The sequence below is a fragment of the Vombatus ursinus genome, unplaced genomic scaffold (assembly GCF_900497805.2).
Source record: "Vombatus ursinus unplaced genomic scaffold, bare-nosed wombat genome assembly UNPS02001287.1, whole genome shotgun sequence".
Lineage (NCBI taxonomy): Eukaryota > Metazoa > Chordata > Mammalia > Diprotodontia > Vombatidae > Vombatus > Vombatus ursinus.
The window spans coordinates 18,610,029-18,630,235 of NW_020941065.1; the positions used below are offsets into that span (position 1 = coordinate 18,610,029).

Sequence of the window (20,207 nt, forward strand, 5' to 3'; positions counted from 1 at the left end):
CGGGGGACCGCCTCGAAGGAGGCGGGGCGACGCGCTTCCGGTCCCGCCCCTCGCCTTCCGTTGGCCCTCTTCCCCTCCCCCTCGTGCACGCCGGACGTGGAGACGCCGTTGCCATGGAGACGGCCGGGCGGCTGGCCCCGGGTACTAGGCTAAGGACTGCAGCGGAGGCCGGGACTCCGGGGGAGCTGCGGCGGCGCTGCCGGGGGCGGGTGAGCTTGGAGTGACGCCTCTGGGTCCCCTCTACCCCTCTCCTGCCCCAGGGTCCCCAGCCCTCCTGGGCCTCGCCCCTCCCGTGAAGGAGGGCCCCCCTGCCCAGAAATCTCGCCCCCACCCCGGGATCGCCCTTCCCACTTCAGGGAGCACCTGCCGTCACCCGTCACCTGGAGAGTCCCGCTCTTACCTGGGGAGTCCCGTTCTCACCTGGGGAGCCCCGCTCTCACCTAGGGAACCCATCCCACCCAAAGCCCAGCTCTTCCTGGAGGAACACCCGCCCCCGAAATATTGGCCCCATCCCTAGGAGTGCCCTTCCCACCTCAGGGAGCGCCTACCCTCACCTGGGGAGCCAGTCCCAACCAAAGCCTTGCCCTCCTGGAGGAGCCGCCCAGTATTGTCCATCCCTAGGCCCCTCCATCTCAGGGAGCACCCCTCCTTTCCCAAGAGTCCCACCCTCACCTCAGGAGCCTTGTTCTCCTAAAGGGAGACCCTCCCACCAAAAGCCTCCCCCATCAACGAAAAGCCCTGCTCCCTCCCCCACCCGGGAACCCCTCTCAACTCAGATACCACTCCGCTCTCCCCTCCCCATTCCGCAGCCCTATTCCTACTTCTGGGAGCCTCTCCTGCCTCAGACCCTGTCTCCTCACCCCAACAGCCTCCCTCTTTTCCCATCTAAGACTCCTTACCTTTCAGGGAGCCGCCTCAAGCCCCCCCCCCACCAGGTGGTCCCCCCCCCCCCCCACTTCAATCACCAGACTAGAGACCCGGGTTACAATTACCCAGATGAAACAAGACCCTGCCTTGAATGAGCTTATGTTCCATGGGGTCGACATGTTCACATACACATAAGACCAAGAGACAATAGGCTGGCTTAGCTCCGTCAAGGAAATCTGAAATTACCCTTGGCTCTGCTGGGATAAGAAGGCTTAGCCCTTCTTTTCATCACCCTTTCAACATAGAAGGCTGGGCTCAAAATCGAGAAAGTGGGGCTCCGGCTCTCTCTCTGTGAAGCTGGGCGGATTGGTGAGGAGCTCCCAGGAGATCCCTCCACCAGTACCGATCCCTTTGACGATCTGATGAAACCTAGGGACACCTCAGAATAATGTTTTAAAATGTATAACACAAAGTAGGATTACGAAGGAAGCCAAGGAAAAGTTTGTCAATCACCAAGCATTTATTTTTTTTTTTGTTTTTTGTTTTTTTGTTTTTGTTTTTTTGGCTAGGCTGTGGGATTAAGTGACCTGCCCAGGGTCACACAGCTAGTAACTGTTATGTCTCCTGAATCCAGGGCCGGTGCTCTATCCACTGCGCCACCTAGCTGCCCCCACCAAGCATTTATTAAACATTTACCACGCACCACAAACACAAGTCCCGAAAGCAATCCCTCTCCTCTGGGAGCTTCTATTCCAAGGGGAAAGGCGATCCAAGCTCAGCAATGTTGGGGGTGGTAGAAGGTTCCCATCCAGAAGAGCTCAGATGGGGGCAGAGGAAGAGATGGCAGGTTCTGAGAGGCCACTCATGTTACAGCTGAGGAAACTGAGGCCCAGGGGGGAGGGAGGCAGCCCTTGGAACCAGCTCATTCTCTGACGTCCCCCCAGAGCGTCTTCTGGCCTGCAAGATGGCCCATCTGCTGGGGAACCAGAGCTGCATGGAGAGCCTGAGGAAGGACATCACGGACCTGCAAGGAGCCATTGTGGATGTGTTCTCCCGAGCTGGGGCAGTGCGTTTCCCTTCTTGGAAGTTCCCTGACAAAGTGTCCTGTGACCTGGATCTGGTGTCTCTCTTAGAGCACTATGACCATGAGGAAGGGAACCCTGAGTTCACTCAGCTTTCCCATGTGGTACTCCTAGAGCTGGTGATTGACAGGTGAGGGCCAAGCCATCAGCTGCCCTTGGCTGTCTGGTGGTTGGGGGGAGGCTGCCCCAAAGAGCCGGGGTGGGCAGAGAGGCAGGTTTCAGCATGACTTTCTAAGGACGGGAGCTGTCCAGAACTGGAATGCTAGAGAAGCCCCCATCAGTGGAGGTGTTTGAGTGAGAAAGCGACAACAAGAGCATTTATATAGCACTTTCAGGTTTGTCCGTTGTTCGGGAAGAGGACCAATGACATCATGAGGGTGATGTCTGGACTTGCTTGAGAACTGGATTTAAGTGGGGCAGAGCCAGCAGACTCCTGCTGCGTCCTGGCAAGTCCAGTGGTGAGACAAAAGTCCAGATGACTGGCCATGGCCTGGGGTGCAGTGGGCGACCTTGGCCTTTCTAAATTAAGGTCTTTCCCAGGCTCGGTTTATCTGAGGCAACACCCACTCAATGACAAAGGGCTGGGTAAGAGCTGAGGGAAAAGATGGCCTAATTTAACATCACAAAAATGTCAGTCTGGGAGGGGAAGACCCTCCGAGTTTCTGGCCTGAACAGAAAATAATTGCTATTTACACTCATTCTGAGGCATCAGAACCTGGGAGCCATTATTGGCCATTCAGTGAAAGCCAGAGTGATCTGACTTTAAAGGCAAGCCAGCTAGCTCCATCTGAAACCCAGTGGGCTTTTTAAAAGCCTGTTTTTCCAGGAATTTTATCTCTCCTTACAATTATATTCCCATTTTACAGATGAAGAAACTGAGGCTGAGGGAGGTTAAGTCCAGGGTCACATAGCCAGTAAGTGTCCCAGACATGATTCTGGTCTTCCAGACCCCCAAGTCCAGCAGCACGCACAGCACCACCACACGGCCTTTTAGGAACTAGAAGACCACCCTTCACGGATGTTATAGAGGGGGGACTGTGCTGGTCTAGGCTGCTCAGATGCCTCTGGAGCCTCTGGCTTCTCTGCTCCTGCAAAGGGGAAATGGGCTTGAAAGGTGCTGGGATGGCCTGGGTAAGCCTCCTGGCTACAGTCCTGACTTTGATGCTAATCAGTAGTGAGACCCTGGGCAAGTTACTGCCCCTCTGGTGGCCTCAGCTGCTTAACTCTGTAAGGACACAGAAAAAGCCCACAAGTTTAAAAGGCAAGAAAACTCAGATCCCAAGCCATGGACAGGCTGGTGGTCACGCAGAAAGCCTGTGGGCCTTCAATTTAGCAACAGAAAGCCTACTGAAGAGTAGGCCGAGTGATGTGTCCTCTGTTATGTTGGGTCACTTTAGAGTCTTGGCAATTACGTGTTGTGGGGAGTCTACTGGGGAAAGGCTGGGGGTGGGGTTGGATAAATGCTTTCAACAAATATATAGGATAAATAAATAAAATAAATCCCGGGGGTTTAGATGGGGTTCTTGAAGGTTCCTTTTGCCTGAAAGCAGAGTGTAAGATTCTGGAGGGCAGAAAGCCAGGTTGGATTTAGGGGGGAACAGTCCATCCCAAATAAGACCTATAGCTCTAGGGGGTCTATGGAGGATGGGAGACACCCCGGATTCCTTGTCTAAAGACCTGACCTGGTGCTGGCTTGGCCACTAACTCCCATGTGAACATGAAAAAATCATCTCCCCTGGCTGGGCCCCATTTTCTCCAACTGTTAAAACTGTTGGCAAGGTGATTTCTAAGGCCCTTCCAGCTTGGACATCCCCTGTTCTAGGGCCCCTCCCAGCTCTGACACCCCTTGTTCTCAGGCCCCTCCCAGCTCTGACATTCTCTGTTCTGAGGCCCCTCCCAGCTCTGACATCCCCTGTTCTAAGGCTCTTCCCAGCTCTGACATCCCCTGTTCTAGGGCCCCTCCCAGCTCTGACACCCCTTGTTCTGAGGCCCCTCCCAGCTCTGACATACCCTATTCTAGGGCCCCTCCCAGCTCTGACACCCCTTGTTCTGAGGCCCCTCCCAGCTCTGACATCCCCTGTTCTAGGGCCCCTCCCAGCTCTGACACCCCTTGTTCTGAGGCTCCTTCCAGCTCTGACATCCCCTGTTCTAGGTCCCCTCCCAACTCTGACATCCCCTGTTCTAGGGTCCCTCCCAGCTCTGACACTCCTTGTTCTGAGGCCCCTCCCAGCTCTAACATTCTCTGTTCTGAGGCCCCTCCCAGCTCTGACATCCCCTGTTCTCAGACCCCTCCTAGCTCTGATATCCCCTGTTCTGAAGTCCCTTCCAGCTCTGACATTCTCTGTTCTGAGGCCCCTCCCAGCTCTGACATTCTCTGTTCTGAGGCCCCTCCCAGCTCTGACATCCCCTGTTCTAGGTCCCCTCCCAGCTCTGACATCCCCTGTTGTAAGGCTCCTCCCATCTCTGACATCCCCTGTTCTAGGGCCCCTCCCAGCTCTGACATCCCCTGTTCTGAGGCCCCTCCCAGCTCTGACAGCCCCTGTTCTGAGGCCCCTCCCAGCTCTGACATCCCCTGTTCTGAGGCCCCTCCCAGCCCTGACATCCCCTGCTCTAGGGTCCCTCCCAGCCTCCATGCTTGATGCTGACTGCTGATGCTTTTGAGCAGGTCCCCACTTCTACGTCCTTAGTGACCTGCCGGGGCCTGCCTCTCACTTCCTTGTAGTTTGTGGTCGTGGTGGGTGACGGTCCCAGCGTTGGCGCTGATGGTGGAGCGTCCCTGTAGGTCACTGCCCTGCTGGTCACTGAATCCTGGCCAGCATTTCCATCCCAGGCTTTTTTCCTGGCGTCTTTTGGACTGAAATCTCTCCCCCAGTCTCTTGTCTACATACTGTCTTCCTCTTCTCTCAGGATCTCAGGATCCTGCTATGATGTCCCTACTGTGTGCCACATCCTGTGGTAGACACTTGGGGAGCTGACACCCTAATAGTGGGGGCCAACAGGAACGTTTGAGGCCTATGCAACAAAAACACAGAAGGAGCGTGCACGTGGTGCTGTGGGAGGGAGAAGTGGGGAGCGTGGCTGGCGGGCCGGGCATGTAAAGATGTGGAGGGCGAGCAGGCCAGACTTGTGGGACAGTCGTTGCAAACCCCAGAGACAGGAGGTGGGGCCTGGTGGACAGCACCCGGGCTGGGCCACAGTGACCGGATCTCCAGTGGAAAAAAAGGACAGGGCTAGTGGGGGTTAGGCAAATGAAAGCCACAGGCTGGCCTCTGCCTTGGCCCTTAGAGAACTCTCTAGGAAGTGGGAGAGCCCATTCCATGGAGCTCCTGATGAGTCAAAATGCAGCCCACCCACCGCTGATGGGGGGTGATGGGCTTTGGGCCTGGTCCACAAGGATTCTCTTGTGTTTGCCCATTCAAGTTTGGGACCAGGCTGATTTTTCTTGCTTTCTCAATGGGGTGGAGGTGGGGGAAGAATGTAGATCTGAAAAAAATAATAACACTGAGTTAGAAAAAAAAGAAATATGTGAGTTTGAGAGCCCTGAGACCAATTTAGCCTCTTTAATCAGAATTCTCAGTGACTTGGATCTTTGAGCTAAGGGGTGAGGGTGGGGGTCAACTGTCAGGGGTCAGGTGCTGGATTTTTATCCTTCATATATTGCCTCTTTTAATAGGGAGCAGAAGGAAGTTAACACTAATGCCTTTCCTCTGAGACCACCCCCTAGTTCACCCTGTCTCTGTCTTACTGGCACAGAGCTGTTTGAATGTCACCTCCCCCCTCCCCTTCCCCTCAGACTGGGAGCCCTTTGAGAAGATGGACTGATTTTGGCATTTCCTTGTATCCCCAGTGCTTTACACATAGTAGGTGCTTAGTAGGTTCTTGTTGCCTTCTTGGACACCGTGAAGAACACTGATGAAGAGATAGTTCCTATCCATAGCAATCTTAAATGAGGAATCCTAACATGTCAGAGTTGGAAGTAACCTTAGAACACAAAATGTCAGAGCTGGGAGGGGCCTAAGAAAAGACGATGTTACTCACTCTCCTTGGCCCCAGGCTAGAATTGGAGAGTCTAAAGAGGGACCCATTTCTGCATCCGATAAGGAAAGGCTTTCTGAACATCAGAGCTGCCAGCCCTGGGATGGCAGGGGCTGGCCTTGGGGATGTCCAGCGAGGGCGGCCAGGCAGTCCTCCCCAGGCAGAGCCTCTCCAGCCCTCTTCAGCCCTCTCCTCCCCAGGCCTTCTGGGCCCTCAGTCTGTGTGTCTCTTTCTCTTTGTCCCCCAGGCTCCTTTTGCTTCTCCAGAGCTTTACCAGCTACACAGACAACATCACCAGCAATGAGCTGATCCCTGCTGCCCGCGATGTGGGGCCCTGTATGTCCATTGGGCTCACCGTGCGCAGGTACTGGACCAGCATGTTGAGGCTGGGAGAGCTCTACCGGCAATCACAGACTCAGGTAGGGATGGCTGTCCCGGCAGCAGGCTGCGCCCCTATCCAGGGAGGGGCTGACGGCTACCCCCCTCTGTCAGGGCTGGGGGTCTTCTCTCATTTCTTGCTTTGCAGCCAAGCTTGTTTCTTGTATTTTGCAAAACTCACTTTTGATTTTTTGGTGTTTGGCTGTTATTTTCATTTCCATTGTAGTTATTGTGTATACTGTTTTCTTGGCTCAGCTGACCTCACCCTGCATTAGTTCATGTGGATCATTCGGGCCTCTCTGCGTTGCTCGCATACATTATTTCTTGCAGCACAATACTATTCCATTATATTTATGTCCCACAGATTCCCCCATCCCATGGGTGTCTACTTTGTTTCCAGTTCTTTGCAGTCACAAAAAGTACTGCTATAAACATTTTGGTTTATATAAGGTCTTTATTTTTACCAATGGCCTCCTTGGGGTATAAGCCCAATAATGGAATCTCTGTGTCAAAAGGTATGGAAATTTGGTTATTTTATTTGCATAATTCCAAATTGCTTTCCAAAATGATTGTATCATTTCACAGTTCCACCAACGATGGAGTAGTGTGCCTATCTTTCCACAGCCCCTCCAGCATTGACTATTCCCATCTCTTGTCATCTTGGCAAATTTGGAAGGTGTGAAATGAATCCTCAGAGTTGTTGTGATTTGCATTTCTCTCATTATTAGTGATTTGGAGCATTCTTTATGTGGTTGTGAATACTTGTCAGTTCTTCTTTTGAGAATTGTTCTTTCCTGTCTTTTGACCACTTATTACAGAATGGCTTTTACACACACACACACACACACACACACACACACACACACACACACACACCCCCTTATCAGAGAAATTTGATACAAATATTTTTTTTCCCATTTGACAATTTCCCTTCTTATCTTGGATGCATCAGTGTTGTCTGTGCAGATGCTTTTCGGTTTCACATAGTCAGAGTTATTTATTTTATCTTCTGCAGTTGCTTCTATCTCTTGTTTGGTTAAGAATAGATCTCCCACCCAGAGTTGTGAGCGATACAAGCTGTTTCTCTTCTAGTTTCTTCATAGTATGATCTTTAATTTAAGGTTGCATTTCTTTTGAGAGTGAACGGTAGAGTGTGGTGTAACGTGTTGGTCTGAGCCCAGTTTCTGCCAGACTGCTTTCCGGTTTTCCCAGCAGTTTTTATAAAATAAGGCATTGTTTCCTAAGTGATTTATGTTTTCTACTTCATCAAACACCAGGTTTTTGAGTTCCATTGTTTCTGATTCCCCCTTGTCTAGTCTGTTCCACTGATCCACTGGTTTGTTTTGTTTTTTTAATGAGTACCAGATAGTTTGATTATGGATGCTTTATAATATAATTTCAGGTCTGGAAGTAGTATTCCCCTTCATCCCTATTTCTTTTCATCATTTCCCTTGATATTCTAGGTCTTTTGTTTTTCCGTTGTTACAATTTCATCAAGTTCCTTGAAGTATCACCTTGATAATTTCATTGGTATAGCATTAAAAGTATAAATTAAGTTTGGTGGTAATGTCATTTTTCTTCTATTGGCATGGCCCAGCTATGAGTATGGATATTTATCCAAGGCTTTATGTTGTTCTCTGTGGTCATTGGATCCATCCAAGTCTTTTGTGCACTTTGGTCAACTGATTCCCAGGTACTTTATGTGTTGTAGAGTTATTTGGAATGGGATTTCCCTTTCTGTTATTGCCTCTTGGATTTTGTTATTATTTTATGGAAATGCAGTTTAATTTTTGAGGGTTTATTTTGAGGCTTGCAACTTTGCTTAACCTATTATTTCAATTAGTATCTTTGATAATTCTTAGGATTTTCCAAGTAAGCTATCATATCATCAGCAAATAGGGATAGTTTTATCTCCTCTTTACCTATTAATGCCTTCAATTTCTTTTTGCAATTGCTAGTATTTCAGAATTGTATCAAATAATAGTGGGGAGAGTAGACATCCTTGCTTTATTCCCTTATTTTTTGGAAAAGGTTCTAGTTTATCCCTATTGTCTATGATACTTGTTTTGGCTTTAGATTGATGCTTTTTATGATATTTAAAAAATAAAATAGAAGCAAAGGGAACCTGGAGGACAGAGAGAGAGAGAGAGAGAGATGCAGACTGAGGACCCAGAGCCAGAGCTGGATAGGCTGGAGAGGGCTGGAGAGACTCCACCTGGAAAGGGTGCTCCTGGCCATCCAGCCTGGCCAACCTGCAGAGGCACCCTCGCAGGGCATTCCGAAGACTACCACTGCCATATGCCTATGCTTTGTAGGTTGAAGTTTTTTTGTACCCTCTCCTTTTTAGTCAGATTGGCTAAAGGTTTATCAATTTTACTAGTATTTTCAATGAACTTATTTTTAATTTTTTTACCATTTTTATAATTATTTTGGTTTTATCTATTTCTCTTCTAATTTTTATTATCTTCTCCTTTGTGCTTATTTTAGATTTGTTTGTTGACTATCTAATTTTTTTTAAAAAATGTGTATTCAATTCACCAATCCTTTCTTTTTCTATTTTATTAATATATGTTTGTAAGAACAAGATTTTTCCTTAAGGACTGCTTTGGTTGCATTCTAGAAATTTTGATGTTTCATCATTACCATTTTATTTCACATAATCATTCATTGTTCCTATGATTTGTTCTCTGACCCACTCATTATTTAGAATTTCATTGTTAAGTCTCCATTTGAGTCTGTGTTTTTTATTTGTGCTCCCTGACTTGATGCCTATCTTATTGTGTTATGGTCTGTAAAAGATGTATTTACTATTTCTGCCTTTTTAAACTTTTGTTTTTATTATCTGTGTCCATGGTCAATTTTTGTAATAGTTCTATATGGTGCTGAAAAATATGTATATTCTTTTGCAGTTCCATTAAGAAGACACCATAAATATTTTAGCTCTAGTTTTGCTCCAGCGGTTTGTTCAATTCTATATTTTCTGTTGTGTTTGTCTTTCTGTTAGACTTACCCCAAGCTGGGAGACATTGAAATCCCCTGTCACTACTATGTTGTTGTCTTTGTTTTCCTGTAGATCAGATAATATTTCCTTTATGAATTTAGTTGCTAAGGCATTTGGAGGGCTTAAGTTTAATAATGATATTAACTTGTTGTCTATGGTTCCTTTCAAAATAATGTAGTCTCCAATGCCTCATTTTTGGATTCACTTGATGCATAGTAAATTTTTTCTAGTCCTTCATTTTTACTCTATGTATGTCTTTGTTTTTTAAGTATGTTTCTTGTAAGTCACAGAACGTGAGGTTTTCTTTTCTAATACAACCTGTCATTCTTTTTCTTGGATTTCTTGGATTGCTTAATCCATTCATATTTGAAGTTAATTTTTTTCCATTTGTCTCTAAAATTGTTTTTCCCCCCTAAATTAGGATTCCTTCTCCTTCTCTTGTAAAAGCAGTACTATGTCATTTTATTTATTTTAGCTTAATTTATTTTAAGGTAGCCCTATTTCTACCTGCCATCTTCCCCTTACCCATAAGTCTGCCCTCCTCTTCCTGTTTGTTACCCTTTTCTCTATTTTTGGAGTTTTTCTTATTAGTTCCTTTTTCCTTCTTGCTTTTATCTAGTTTAACATTTTTTTTTATCTTTGCAAATTTTTTTTTCACTTTAGTCATCTTGTAAGAAAGAATTAGAACCAGTAGGAGGAACCACCAGAAAGAGGAAACAAAACAAAACAGAAGAAAAAAATAGCAAATAGTATGCTTTGATCTGCATTCAGACTCCATAGTTCTTTCTTTAGATGTGGATAGCATTTTCTATCATGAGGCCTTTGGAGATGTCTTAGATACTTGCATTGCTGAGAAGGGCTAAGTCTATCAAAGTTAGTCATCACACAGTGTGGCTGTTACTGTGTACAACGTTCTCCTGGTTCTGTTTAGTTCACGCAGCATTAGTATATACAAGTCTTTCCAGGTTTTTCTGAAGTCCGCTGCTCATCATTTCTTATAGCACAATAGTATTCCGTTACATTCATATACCACAATTTGTTTAGTCATTCCCCAATTGATGGACATCCCCTCAATTTCCAATTCTTGGCCACCACAGAAAGAGCTACTATAAATATTTTTGTATGCGTGGGTCCTTTTCTCATATTTATGATCTCTTTGGGATACAGCCTTAGAAGTGCTATTGCTGGGTCAAAGGGTATGCACATTTTTATAGCCCTTTGGGCATAGTTCCAAATTGCTCTCCAAAATGGTTGGATCATTTTACAACTCCACCAACAATGCATTAGTGTTCCAAGTTTCCCACGTCTTCTCCAACATTTATCATTTTCCTGTTTTGTCATGTTGGCCAATCTGATAGGTGTGATGTGGTACCTCAGAGTTGTTTTGATTTGTATTTCTCTAATCAATAGTGATTTAGAGTGTTTTTTCATATGACTACAGATGGCTTTAATTTCTTTGTCTGAGAACTGCCTGTTCATATCCATTGACCATTTATCAATTGGGGATAGTTTTAAATTTTTCTCCTCTTTTATTTTCCCTCTCAACTGAGAAGGAATTAAGAAGCCAATGAAAATTCTTCTTCCTCTCTTCCCCTTTAATTTGTTTTGTTCATTAGTTTTTAAAATTTTATTTTCTGTACCTTTTTTTTTCTTTTTAGAAAAAATCCTTTTTAGTATTTCTTTCCTTTTTTTCATTATTTATCTTCCTTTCCTATATATTCTGGAGTCTTATTCTTTGATCCATGGCCTTTATATTTATTTAGTTCTTTATTCTCTATATTCCTCATGAAATTAAAACTTTTGAAGTACCTATTTTGGGTTCCCTCTTCTAAAGAGTTTCTGTTATTGCTCCGTGGCCCCCTTTTTTTCTGTTGTGCCTCATTCTTAGAAATACCATTACCAGCAGATGATAGCATAGTTCTCTGGGGAAGGAATATTCCTATGTCCTTCATTGTGCAGTTCATTGTTGACCTTTGCCCTCCCTTTGGTCATTCCCCCCCCCATTTGCCTTGTAATCTCTTCCCGGGATCTGTGCCCTCCCACTCCTCTGGGTGTCAGTTGCCCCCAAGAGCCCCGATTCCCCTTCTCCTGTGGCAGAATGTGTGGGTGATCTCTAAGCACCAGATCCATTGCAGATCATGTCCATCGTAGGGTCCCCATCTCCTTTTATATAATATCTCTTTTCTCCCGTAGGAGCATTCATCAGCGGTACCCCCTCCCACCAGAGGAACAAAGTTTTCCCCTTTCCCTCTTTTCTAATTCCATCCTTTACGTTCTCACCCATTCTCCTACAGGTTCTCTTCCTGAGAGACCTCAGGAGTTATTTTCCCTTCATTGTTAGCCTTTGACTCGATTAGAATACATCACCTATTTCTCTCTATCTTCTTCCTTCCCTTCCCCCTTTTATGTGCCTTCCCATTCCCTAATTTGGTCCCTCCCCCCAGAAACCAAACCAAACCAAAACACTGATTTGCCTTTAGGCAGTGTGCTGTGAGATTGTGAGAGTGAGACCACGATTGTTTCAGGCCTGTTTCTCCACCATCACGTGTGTTTAACTTTTGTTTTCATCCTTGTCTCTCTTGTGTCTCCTCCAGAAATCTCTGAATGGCTTTGTCATACTTGTTGTTGGTTATTTATTTACCTTTTTTGTATTTCTGTTGTCTGGACTGTTTAAAAAGCAAATACTTTCTCTAAGTTTAGTTTTCTTTTTAGGAATGTTTTGAGTATTTCCTGTTTATTAATATCCTTTCAAATTTAATACGTGGTTAGGCTCATGTGTGCAGGGGAGGTCACCTTAGGCTTCTTCTTGTGCTCCTTAACTCTTTAGAATACATTATTCCATTCCCTCTTGTAGTTTCTAGTGGTTGTAGAATAGTCTTGTATTATTCGAATTTTCTTTCCTTTATATTTAAAGCTCTTTCTCCTGGTTTCTTGCAGCATTTGTTGTTAGTGGAATTGTTGAATTTAAATTGGAGTGTGCAACGTAGAGGTTATTTTCCCCCTCGAGGCAGTCTGTGGATTCTTTCAGTTGGCATTTTGTCTTCTGTGTTCAGAAGTTCTAGGCAGTTTTCTTGTATTATTTCTCATACTGTGGTGTTGAGGCATTCTGACTTGTGTTCTCCTTGAGACCTTTAACCCTTGGGTCGTCTCTATGCACCCTTCCTTCAAGACCAGTGTTTTGCTTGCGTGGAGGTGGCGCCTTCTTTTCATGTGATTGCTTTTTGCTTGTCTTCTTACAGACTGTCCTTTGCTTCCGTGTGTCTGCATTCCCAAACACTCTCTCTTTTGTTTCTTTGCTGAGACTTGGCACTGTGGATTCAAGTTTTTCTATTCTGCTGATCATTTCTTCCATGCAGGCCATCAGTCTGCTCCCACAAGTCTGACTTTTCTTTTCTTTTTTTTTGTTTTGTTTTGTTTTAGGCAGTTGGGGTTAAGTGACTTACCCAAGGCCACACAGCTAGTAAGTGTCAAGCGTTTGGTCTGAGGCCGGATTTGAACTCAGGTCCTCCTGACTTCAGGGCCGGTGCTCTATCCACTGCGCCACCCAGCTGCCCCTGACTTTTCTTTAAGCCATGCCGGAACAAACTTGCCTGGTTCCGTGTTTTCTTGGGAATCCACAGCCTTCTCCCTTTCCTTGCAAAGCTCGTCTGCAGATGCCTGGATTCTCACCCCTGATCTAGAGGCCTTTCGTCCTTCTCTTGTTAGCGTCTTTCCTGTGGGCTGTTTATGTTCTGAGTCATTGCCTGGGTTTTCTTCCTCCCGAGAACTTTGGAAGCTTCGATCTTTTGTCTTCTCTCCCTCTTGCTCGTCCTTTGGTCGTAGTTTGGGGCTGGGGCTGGGGCTGGGGCTGGAGCTCAGACTGACTTCAGCCTTCTCCCTCGCTGGGCCGTTCTTGGCTCGCCAGCGCGGCGTCTCGCCCAGCAGGTCCCAGACGGACGCTGAGCCCTTGCCCGTGGGCCCCCCGTGGGGCTGTTCCCTCTGCTCCTCAGCTCTCTGCCTGTGCTCTGTTGGGGGACGGAGCATGACTTCTTCCTGCTGCAGTGACGGCCTGAGCCGGTATCTGCTTCAGCTGGAAGAGCAGAATGTGCCGGGGGGGGGGGGGGGGGGGGGGGGGGGGGGGGGGGGGGTGTTAGGGATCTTCGGCCTGCCTTGTGGTTAACTCGTGGGGTTTTCACCTTGTTTGGTTTCTTGGCCGGCGAGACCATAGAAACGGCCGAGCCTCCTCTCTTGGGTGCATAATTCCTCATTTGGAGAGGCTTGAGAAGCCGTCAGCACGAGACAAAATGTCTCGTCCTTCCTCTTGTCTGTCCCTCATCCAAGAAGTCTGCTCAGCACCTTTCATTGGCTTCCTTTAACTCCTGAGTCAAGTCCAGACTGATCATCCTGGCATTCGAGGCCCCCACGAGTCAGTGCCACCCGTCCTGTATGGATCCAAGTGTTAGCTGCTCCAGTCAGACTGGTCGTAGGAGCCTAGCATGCCCAACCTCGAGCTCGAAGGGACTTAGGGACCACCAAACCCACTACCACCACCTTTTGTAGAAGCGATGGGCCTCTGGGATTTGGACCTGTCTTCTGACTCCAAAGACAGCGGTCTTTCCATTAGGGACTGAAGTGAGGACCTTCCATAAATGGGGCAAATCACACGAGGTATGCCTGAAGTGGTGGGAGAGAGGAGAGCAGAGATTATCCGCCCCATTCTGCAGATGGGGAAGCTGAGACTCTAAGGTGAAGCAGCTTGCTCACAGTTACACAACGGCCTAACCAGGCCTGATTCCGGGTCCGGGGGTCTCTCTGTGGCAGCCCCTGCCCAAGTCCTTGGGGGGTATGATGGGCAGTGGCGGCTGGGGGAGGGGTGGGGTGGGTTGCCCACCCTGCCAGAGCCACAGAGCCTGGACAGAGGGAAGCACTGGCCCTTGGGGTCCCCAGATCCAGGCCTGCTGCCCCCTAGTCCAACCCAGCTGCCCTTAGGCAGCCGTCACAGCCCCTTGAGGGCCAGGCCAGGGCAGAACCTGCAGCTTTGGCGAGCCTGGCAGTCAGTCAGTTAACAGACGTTTACTAAGCACCTACTGTGTGCCAGGCGCCACGCTAAGCATGAGGGATACAAAGAAAGGCCAGAGACAGTTCCTGCCCTCAGCGAGCTCACAACAGAATGAGGGAGACCACACGCAGACAAATATGTACACAAGCTAGAGACAAGATGAATTAGAAATGTTAGCTGAGGATGGGCACTAGCCCTGGGGCAGCGTTGAGTATTGGCTGAGCCTAGGCCCAGGGCTCTGCCCCATTGGATGGTGCTTCGTCCCCACTTCTGAACGTAGCTGAGAATCCTGGCCCTCCCACCATCATCGTCTCCTTCTCCATTTCCCCTTTAACAGAAGACAAAGCAGGAAGATTCCCCTGTCCTCCCTGACCAGAGCGAGGCAGCCGACAACCATCACCCAGTCATCCCCGAGCCCGAGGCCTTGGAAGGGGGCGAGAGTGAGACCGACAGGGCCCTGACACCCGGCCCCCCCCCCCCCTGCCAGCCTCAGGATGCCAGCCCCGCCGGGCCCCCCGTGCCCGCTGCCTCGGCCAGCACCACCCGCAGCATCCACACCCAGACCATCGACACAGCCTTGGTTCCCTGCGATGCCTGTAGCAGCGTCCAGCGGAGCTTGTGGGAGGTGAGCAAAGCCATCGTCAGCCTGTGCGTCAGCCAGAACCTGCCCTCGTCCTTGGACAAGTTTCAGCATCTGGTGCATGAGACCATGGGGCAGCAGCCCATGTCGGTCATGGACCTGAGCTACTGGGCAGCTGAACAGAGCAAAGACCTGTCCCGCATCGGCAAGCACCTGTTGGCCCTGAGGCAGGTGGTCAGCCCCATCCGGACGCAGCTGGAGGAGGCCGAGCGGCTGAAGCAGCAGCTGGTGCAACAGCTGGAGGACCAGGGGCAGGAGCTGCAGAAGGAGCGGGCTGAGCAACAGCAGCAGTGGCTGGACACCGAGAGGCATTGGGCTGAGCAGGCACAGAAACAAGGACAGGCACTGGCCCAGCTGGAGGAGGAGAAGCAGGCGCTGCTCTCAGGTTCTCTGCCCCCCCCCCCCCGCCCCCCCCCCCCCCCCTGCCCCTCCCCTGGACCTCCCCTCTGCCCTCCTGCCCTCCCCCCTGGCTTTCTCTCTAGCCCCTGGCCCCTTTGGCCAGCCTGGAGGGGCCTCACAGGCCTCAGCCAGCTGCCTGCCCAGGGCCAGGGAGACACATGGCCCCATTTGAACTTCCCTGGACTTCAGTTTTCTCTTTTTAAAATGAAGGAGAGCAGGGGAAGGGTGTTGTGTCCACTGGCCTCTGAGCCACTTCCAGCTCAAAGTGACTGCCCTTGGGTGCCCCAGAATGGGGTGCCAGGATGTTGCCTGAGGGATCCTGCATCTGGATCATGTCTGGAGGGGCCCCTCGCACATCCAAGGTGTTTCCAGAACGGGATACCAGACTGTTGAGAGGCAGAGGGTACTTAGAGATGAACAAATCTGTCCCCATCTGAAGCAGGCCATCTCTCTCTGTCCTTCCTGAAATAGTGGCATAGGGTGGGAAGTAGGAGGGCCGCCAATTCATCTGGGGTCACCTTCGCTGGCCATCCAAGCCAGGCCTAGGCAGCCCAGCCGCTCCCTGGGTTATAGAGGACCCCTAATAAGCTGGGCGTGGCATTAATGGGGGTTGGGGGTGGAGGAGGCCAGTGAGTCCTCAGGAGCACCCCCAGGCTCCCAGGCTGATGCCCTGCCCAAGGGCAGCTGTTGGAGAACAGCTCAGCTGGTGGAGGTTGGTGGGTGAAAAAGAAGCTGGTGAGCTCTGGGTCCCAGGGCCATCTCTTGCAGCCTCCTTCCCCACTCCTGCCCATCGCCTTGCTGGGCAGACAGGACGCATGCCCAGCTCTGAGGCTAGAGGAGATGGTCTAACGTCTCTGGCTGCTCTGCATGAGTTGTTGCGGCCCATCAGGCCCCCCCCCCCCACTTCCTTTACTGGACTCAGCACTGGTCCTTCACCTTTATTTGTGCATGATGAGAACTCGGTGAACCCTGCACACAGACAAGGATGCAGTGATGCTGCAGCCTCGTGCTGCTCATTGACTTTTATCACTGAATCTGCGTGTGCCTAAAGCCACCTTTTTCTGTGTCCTTGAGCTGAGCTCAGGAATTCGGCTTTCTCTCTGGGTTAGTTTGAAGTTAGAATTCATGGGAAAAACTGTCAGCTACCATCCCTTCAGCTCCTGGGAGAATACCAAGACATCTGGGGTTACCTCTGAGTCCTGAAGGCAGCTGTAAGAGATGCATCATGCCTGGACGGTCCTTGCACCAGTAGGAAAGCCGCCACTGTCTCCCTAACAAGCATTTCTAGGTGCCAGCCAGTCTGCTCACTCTGGTCGCTAACAAGGTCTGCACCAGGCGGGTGGTTCCCATCCAGCAGTCAGCGCTCCTTGATGGCAGAGGGAAGTGGTCACTCATGTCCACGCGGCTGGACCTTTGTGTCTCAGTACATCTTGACTTTCAGATGCTACGAGGCATTTGTGTGTTTGACCATTTCCTGTACACATGTGCTCAGGCCCATGCGTGTCTTGGTAGCGTTCTTGTGAGCTGCTCGAAGGAAGCGTGTGCACGCCTTCCCATCCCTGAGGCTCTAGGGAAATGTCTTGGGGATGAAGAGGGACACCAAGAAGGGAGAAGGGAATGATAACTCAGCTCTCTGTAACTCATGAGGGGCTTTCTCTACCACCATTGCATGGAGCAGGCACTATGAGCACTGTACCCATTCTACAGAGGGGAACACTGAGCCTCAGAAAGGGGAAGTGACTTGTCAGAGGTCACACAGTGAGAACGGTGCAGAGCTAGGATTTGAACTCAGTTCTCCTGACCCAATGTTGAGTGGTAGCGTTTTCTTCTGCATGGGGGCTTCAGAGCACAAAGCAAGGAAGCTTCCTGACCCAGCCATGACTCAGCGTATCCAGCTTCTTGTCAGAGAGAGAGCTCAGACTATCCTATCCTGGGCTGTCCTGTTGCCCATTTGACTGGGCCTATTCTACACCCCTTAGAAACTGTTCCAGGGCCTGAGAACAGGGGATGTCAGGGCCGGGAGGGGCCTGAGAACAGGGAATGTCAGAGCTGGGAGGGGCCTTAGAACAGGGAATGTCAGGGCTGGGAGGGGCCTTAGAACATGGAATGTCAGGGCTGGGAGGGGCCTTAGGACAGGGGATGTCAGGGCTGGGAGGGGCCTTAGAACATCATCATTATAACAATAATCCTAATAGCTCCGTGTGTCTCCCCTTGCTGTACTATAGACATTCATGCACACTTACAATGCTGCACTGTGCTGAGTGTCTGACAGTGAAATCTTACTTGATGCTGGTGGCACTGGGAGAGATTTCAGAGATCATTTAGTTGAACCTGCCCCTATTTTACAGATGAGGAAACAGTCTGAGAGAAGGGAAAAGCCGTGTCCAAGGTCAGCCAGTGTGAGACTTTGGCTAAGAAGTGTTTCTTTGGATTCCTTAGAAACAAGCCTCCTGAAGCAGACGGTGGAGACGCTGAGTGAGGAGCTGAAGCAGAAAGAAGATGCCATCCAGGACCTGGGTAAGCCTGCTCCTTTGGGCCCCAGCCTGAGGCACAGCTGTGGCCACAGCAGAAATGGGTCAGCAGCCGCTCCCTCCACCAGGCCTTTGCCTCTCTCCATCCCATTGGCCCCTGGCCCTCTCGATTTCTAGGGTCACCTTATAACTCTGTTCAGCAGGTGGGGTAGGAAATCCTACTGGGGTGCTTTGCAGTTTGCAAAGTGTTCAACCTCAGTCCACAAGTGCTTAAGAGCCTGTGTGTGCTGGGCCCTGGGGAGAGAAAGACCACAAGGAAACAGTGGCTAAACACAGGGTGGCTTGGGAGGGGAGGACGACAGGCAGGGAGGGGAGCTAGGGCATCAGGAGAGGTTTGAACTTAAAGAAAGAGGGGCCTCTGGGGTGAGGAGGGTGCACATCCCGGAGGGGCTAATGCTGCAGCCATTGGAAGGAAGGCTCCTTGAGGCTTAGAAACATCAAAATGAGGAGGAAACAGATCTCTTTCTCCTGGCAGCGTATGCCTCTCTAAATGAGTGACTACGGGGGACCCTGTGTCCATACCAGAGAGGAGAAAAGGAAACCCATGAGCTCCAAAAGAGTTTTCTCAAATAGCACGTTCTCAACAGCTGGCAGGAGATGGGTGTGAGACAGCTTCCCAGATGGCATTTTAGCCTTCCCAGTCTTTGTAGGGAAAGATCCTTCTCTGTGCTGGTTAGAGATGCTTTTCTTTCCTGGGGCCCGGCATGCTGAGGAGGAGCTAGGAGCATTCTCTACTGCTTTGTGCCCAGGGCTAAACCTGGGGATCTGAGCACAGACATTGTGGAGGGGACTGAGAGGAGGAGGAGGAGGAGGAGGAGGAGGAGGAGGAGGAGGAGGAGGAGGGAATGTTCTCTGGCTGACCCAGGCTGGCTGGTGAGGGACCCAGAGGCGGTGCTGCCAGTGGGACAAGCTCAGTGGGGCTGCCTGGGCTCAGATGCACGCTTGTCTCTGAAGTTACTGTTGGTTAAAGCCCTAGAGGCTCCTAGGCTGATGAGCTCAAGGGGTGGGCCAGGTCTCTGAGGAGCTCCAGGAGAAGGAGTAGCTTTGAGGGGTTCTAGCAAAAGAAACAGGCATTCCTGGAAGGGGTGAGGATGGGGAGGGGCATTGTGGAGTTTGTTTACTGGGAGCTCAATGGTGTTTGTCTGTTGGGTGGAGGGGGAGTGTAGTGTTTGTCCGCTGGGATTCTATATGTGAACTTTGAACTTAGATTCCATGGGGAGGGAGAGGTTGCAAAGATCCTCCCAAGGTCATCCTTACCAATAGAGCTTTGGATGTATGGAGAGGTATGCATAGGTGCTGTGTATGTAGCCTGTCCTGAGTGACATGAATTCTCAGAAGCACAATCAGACCCTTTAGCCATAATGAGGGAGGGGCATGGAGCTGTAGAGACCAGGGCTCATGGGGAGCTTTAATGCAGAGGTGAACTTGGTATTGACACACCGCAGTGGATACTGCCATTGCAAAGACATGGAGATGGGAGAGGGAGGGAGGGCAGTCTGTGGGGAACAGAGAGAAGGCCAGTCCGGTGCTGGCTTACTACAGAGGGTGGCAGGAGAGTTCGGGTGAGGCCCTGCTGTGAAGGGCTCTCATAGGGAGCCGCTGGAGTTTACTGGGTAGTGGGTGACGTGGCCAGAGCTGGCATTCCGGAGAATCACTGGGGTGGCTATGTGGAGGGTGGCCTGGGGTGGGAAGCAGCCTTCCTGGGTGAGGAGAGGAGGGGAGACACAGGAGAGCTTGGGGACGCAGACACTGATTGGACACGTCTGGGGAGTGAGAAGGAGGCCCAAGGCTAATGCCGAGGTCTCAGCCTGGCAGACTCCAAGAAGGGCGGCAGCCCCAGCGGAAACAAGGGGAATGTGGCCATCACAGGAGCACTGGGGGAAAGAGAATGAGTGTTGTTTGGGGCACGCGGAGTTGGAGCTGTTCAAGAAACAGCCAGTGATTCAGACGTGGAGCCGAGGAGAGGCTCGGGCTGTGTGGATCCATCTGGGAGTCATCTGCGCAGAGATGAGGACTGAGCCCCTAGGAGCAGATGAGTGACTGAGGGAGAGTTGGTAGAGGGAGAGAAGTGGCCTCAGCACCACACTTTAGCCCATGTGGCCCCCAGTGGGAGGAAGATGGGGCGTGAGTACTCCTCACTAGAGCGAGAAAGAAAGGCAGATGTAGGGTGAAGCCCTCTGGGAGCCTCAGGAGCAGGCCTCTGGGGAACAAGCCTCGGGGAGCAAGCCTCCTGGGG

The 20,207-nt window shown here is 50.1% G+C and overlaps 2 protein-coding genes across 2 annotated transcripts in view; both read left to right on the top strand.

Moving 5' to 3' along the window:
- Positions 1 to 121: 121 nt before the first annotated feature.
- On the top strand, positions 122 to 2,083 carry LOC114045104 (coiled-coil domain-containing protein 157-like). Its single transcript, XM_027864969.1, has 2 exons — positions 122 to 209; positions 1,812 to 2,083. Exon 2 carries the CDS (start codon positions 1,832 to 1,834, stop codon positions 2,081 to 2,083), a length of 252 nt encoding a protein of 83 aa, XP_027720770.1. The 5' UTR covers positions 122 to 209; positions 1,812 to 1,831.
- A 4,026-nt stretch (positions 2,084 to 6,109) lies between these two features.
- Positions 6,110 to 20,207, top strand: part of LOC114043893 (coiled-coil domain-containing protein 157-like) — a 20,519-nt gene continuing 6,421 nt past the window's right edge. The window contains exons 1-4 of the mRNA XM_027863128.1: positions 6,110 to 6,471; positions 11,869 to 11,908; positions 14,739 to 15,426; positions 17,880 to 17,957. Coding sequence (XP_027718929.1) covers positions 6,110 to 6,471; positions 11,869 to 11,908; positions 14,739 to 15,426; positions 17,880 to 17,957 — 1,168 coding nt within the window. The remainder of the gene's footprint in view (positions 6,472 to 11,868; positions 11,909 to 14,738; positions 15,427 to 17,879; positions 17,958 to 20,207) is intronic.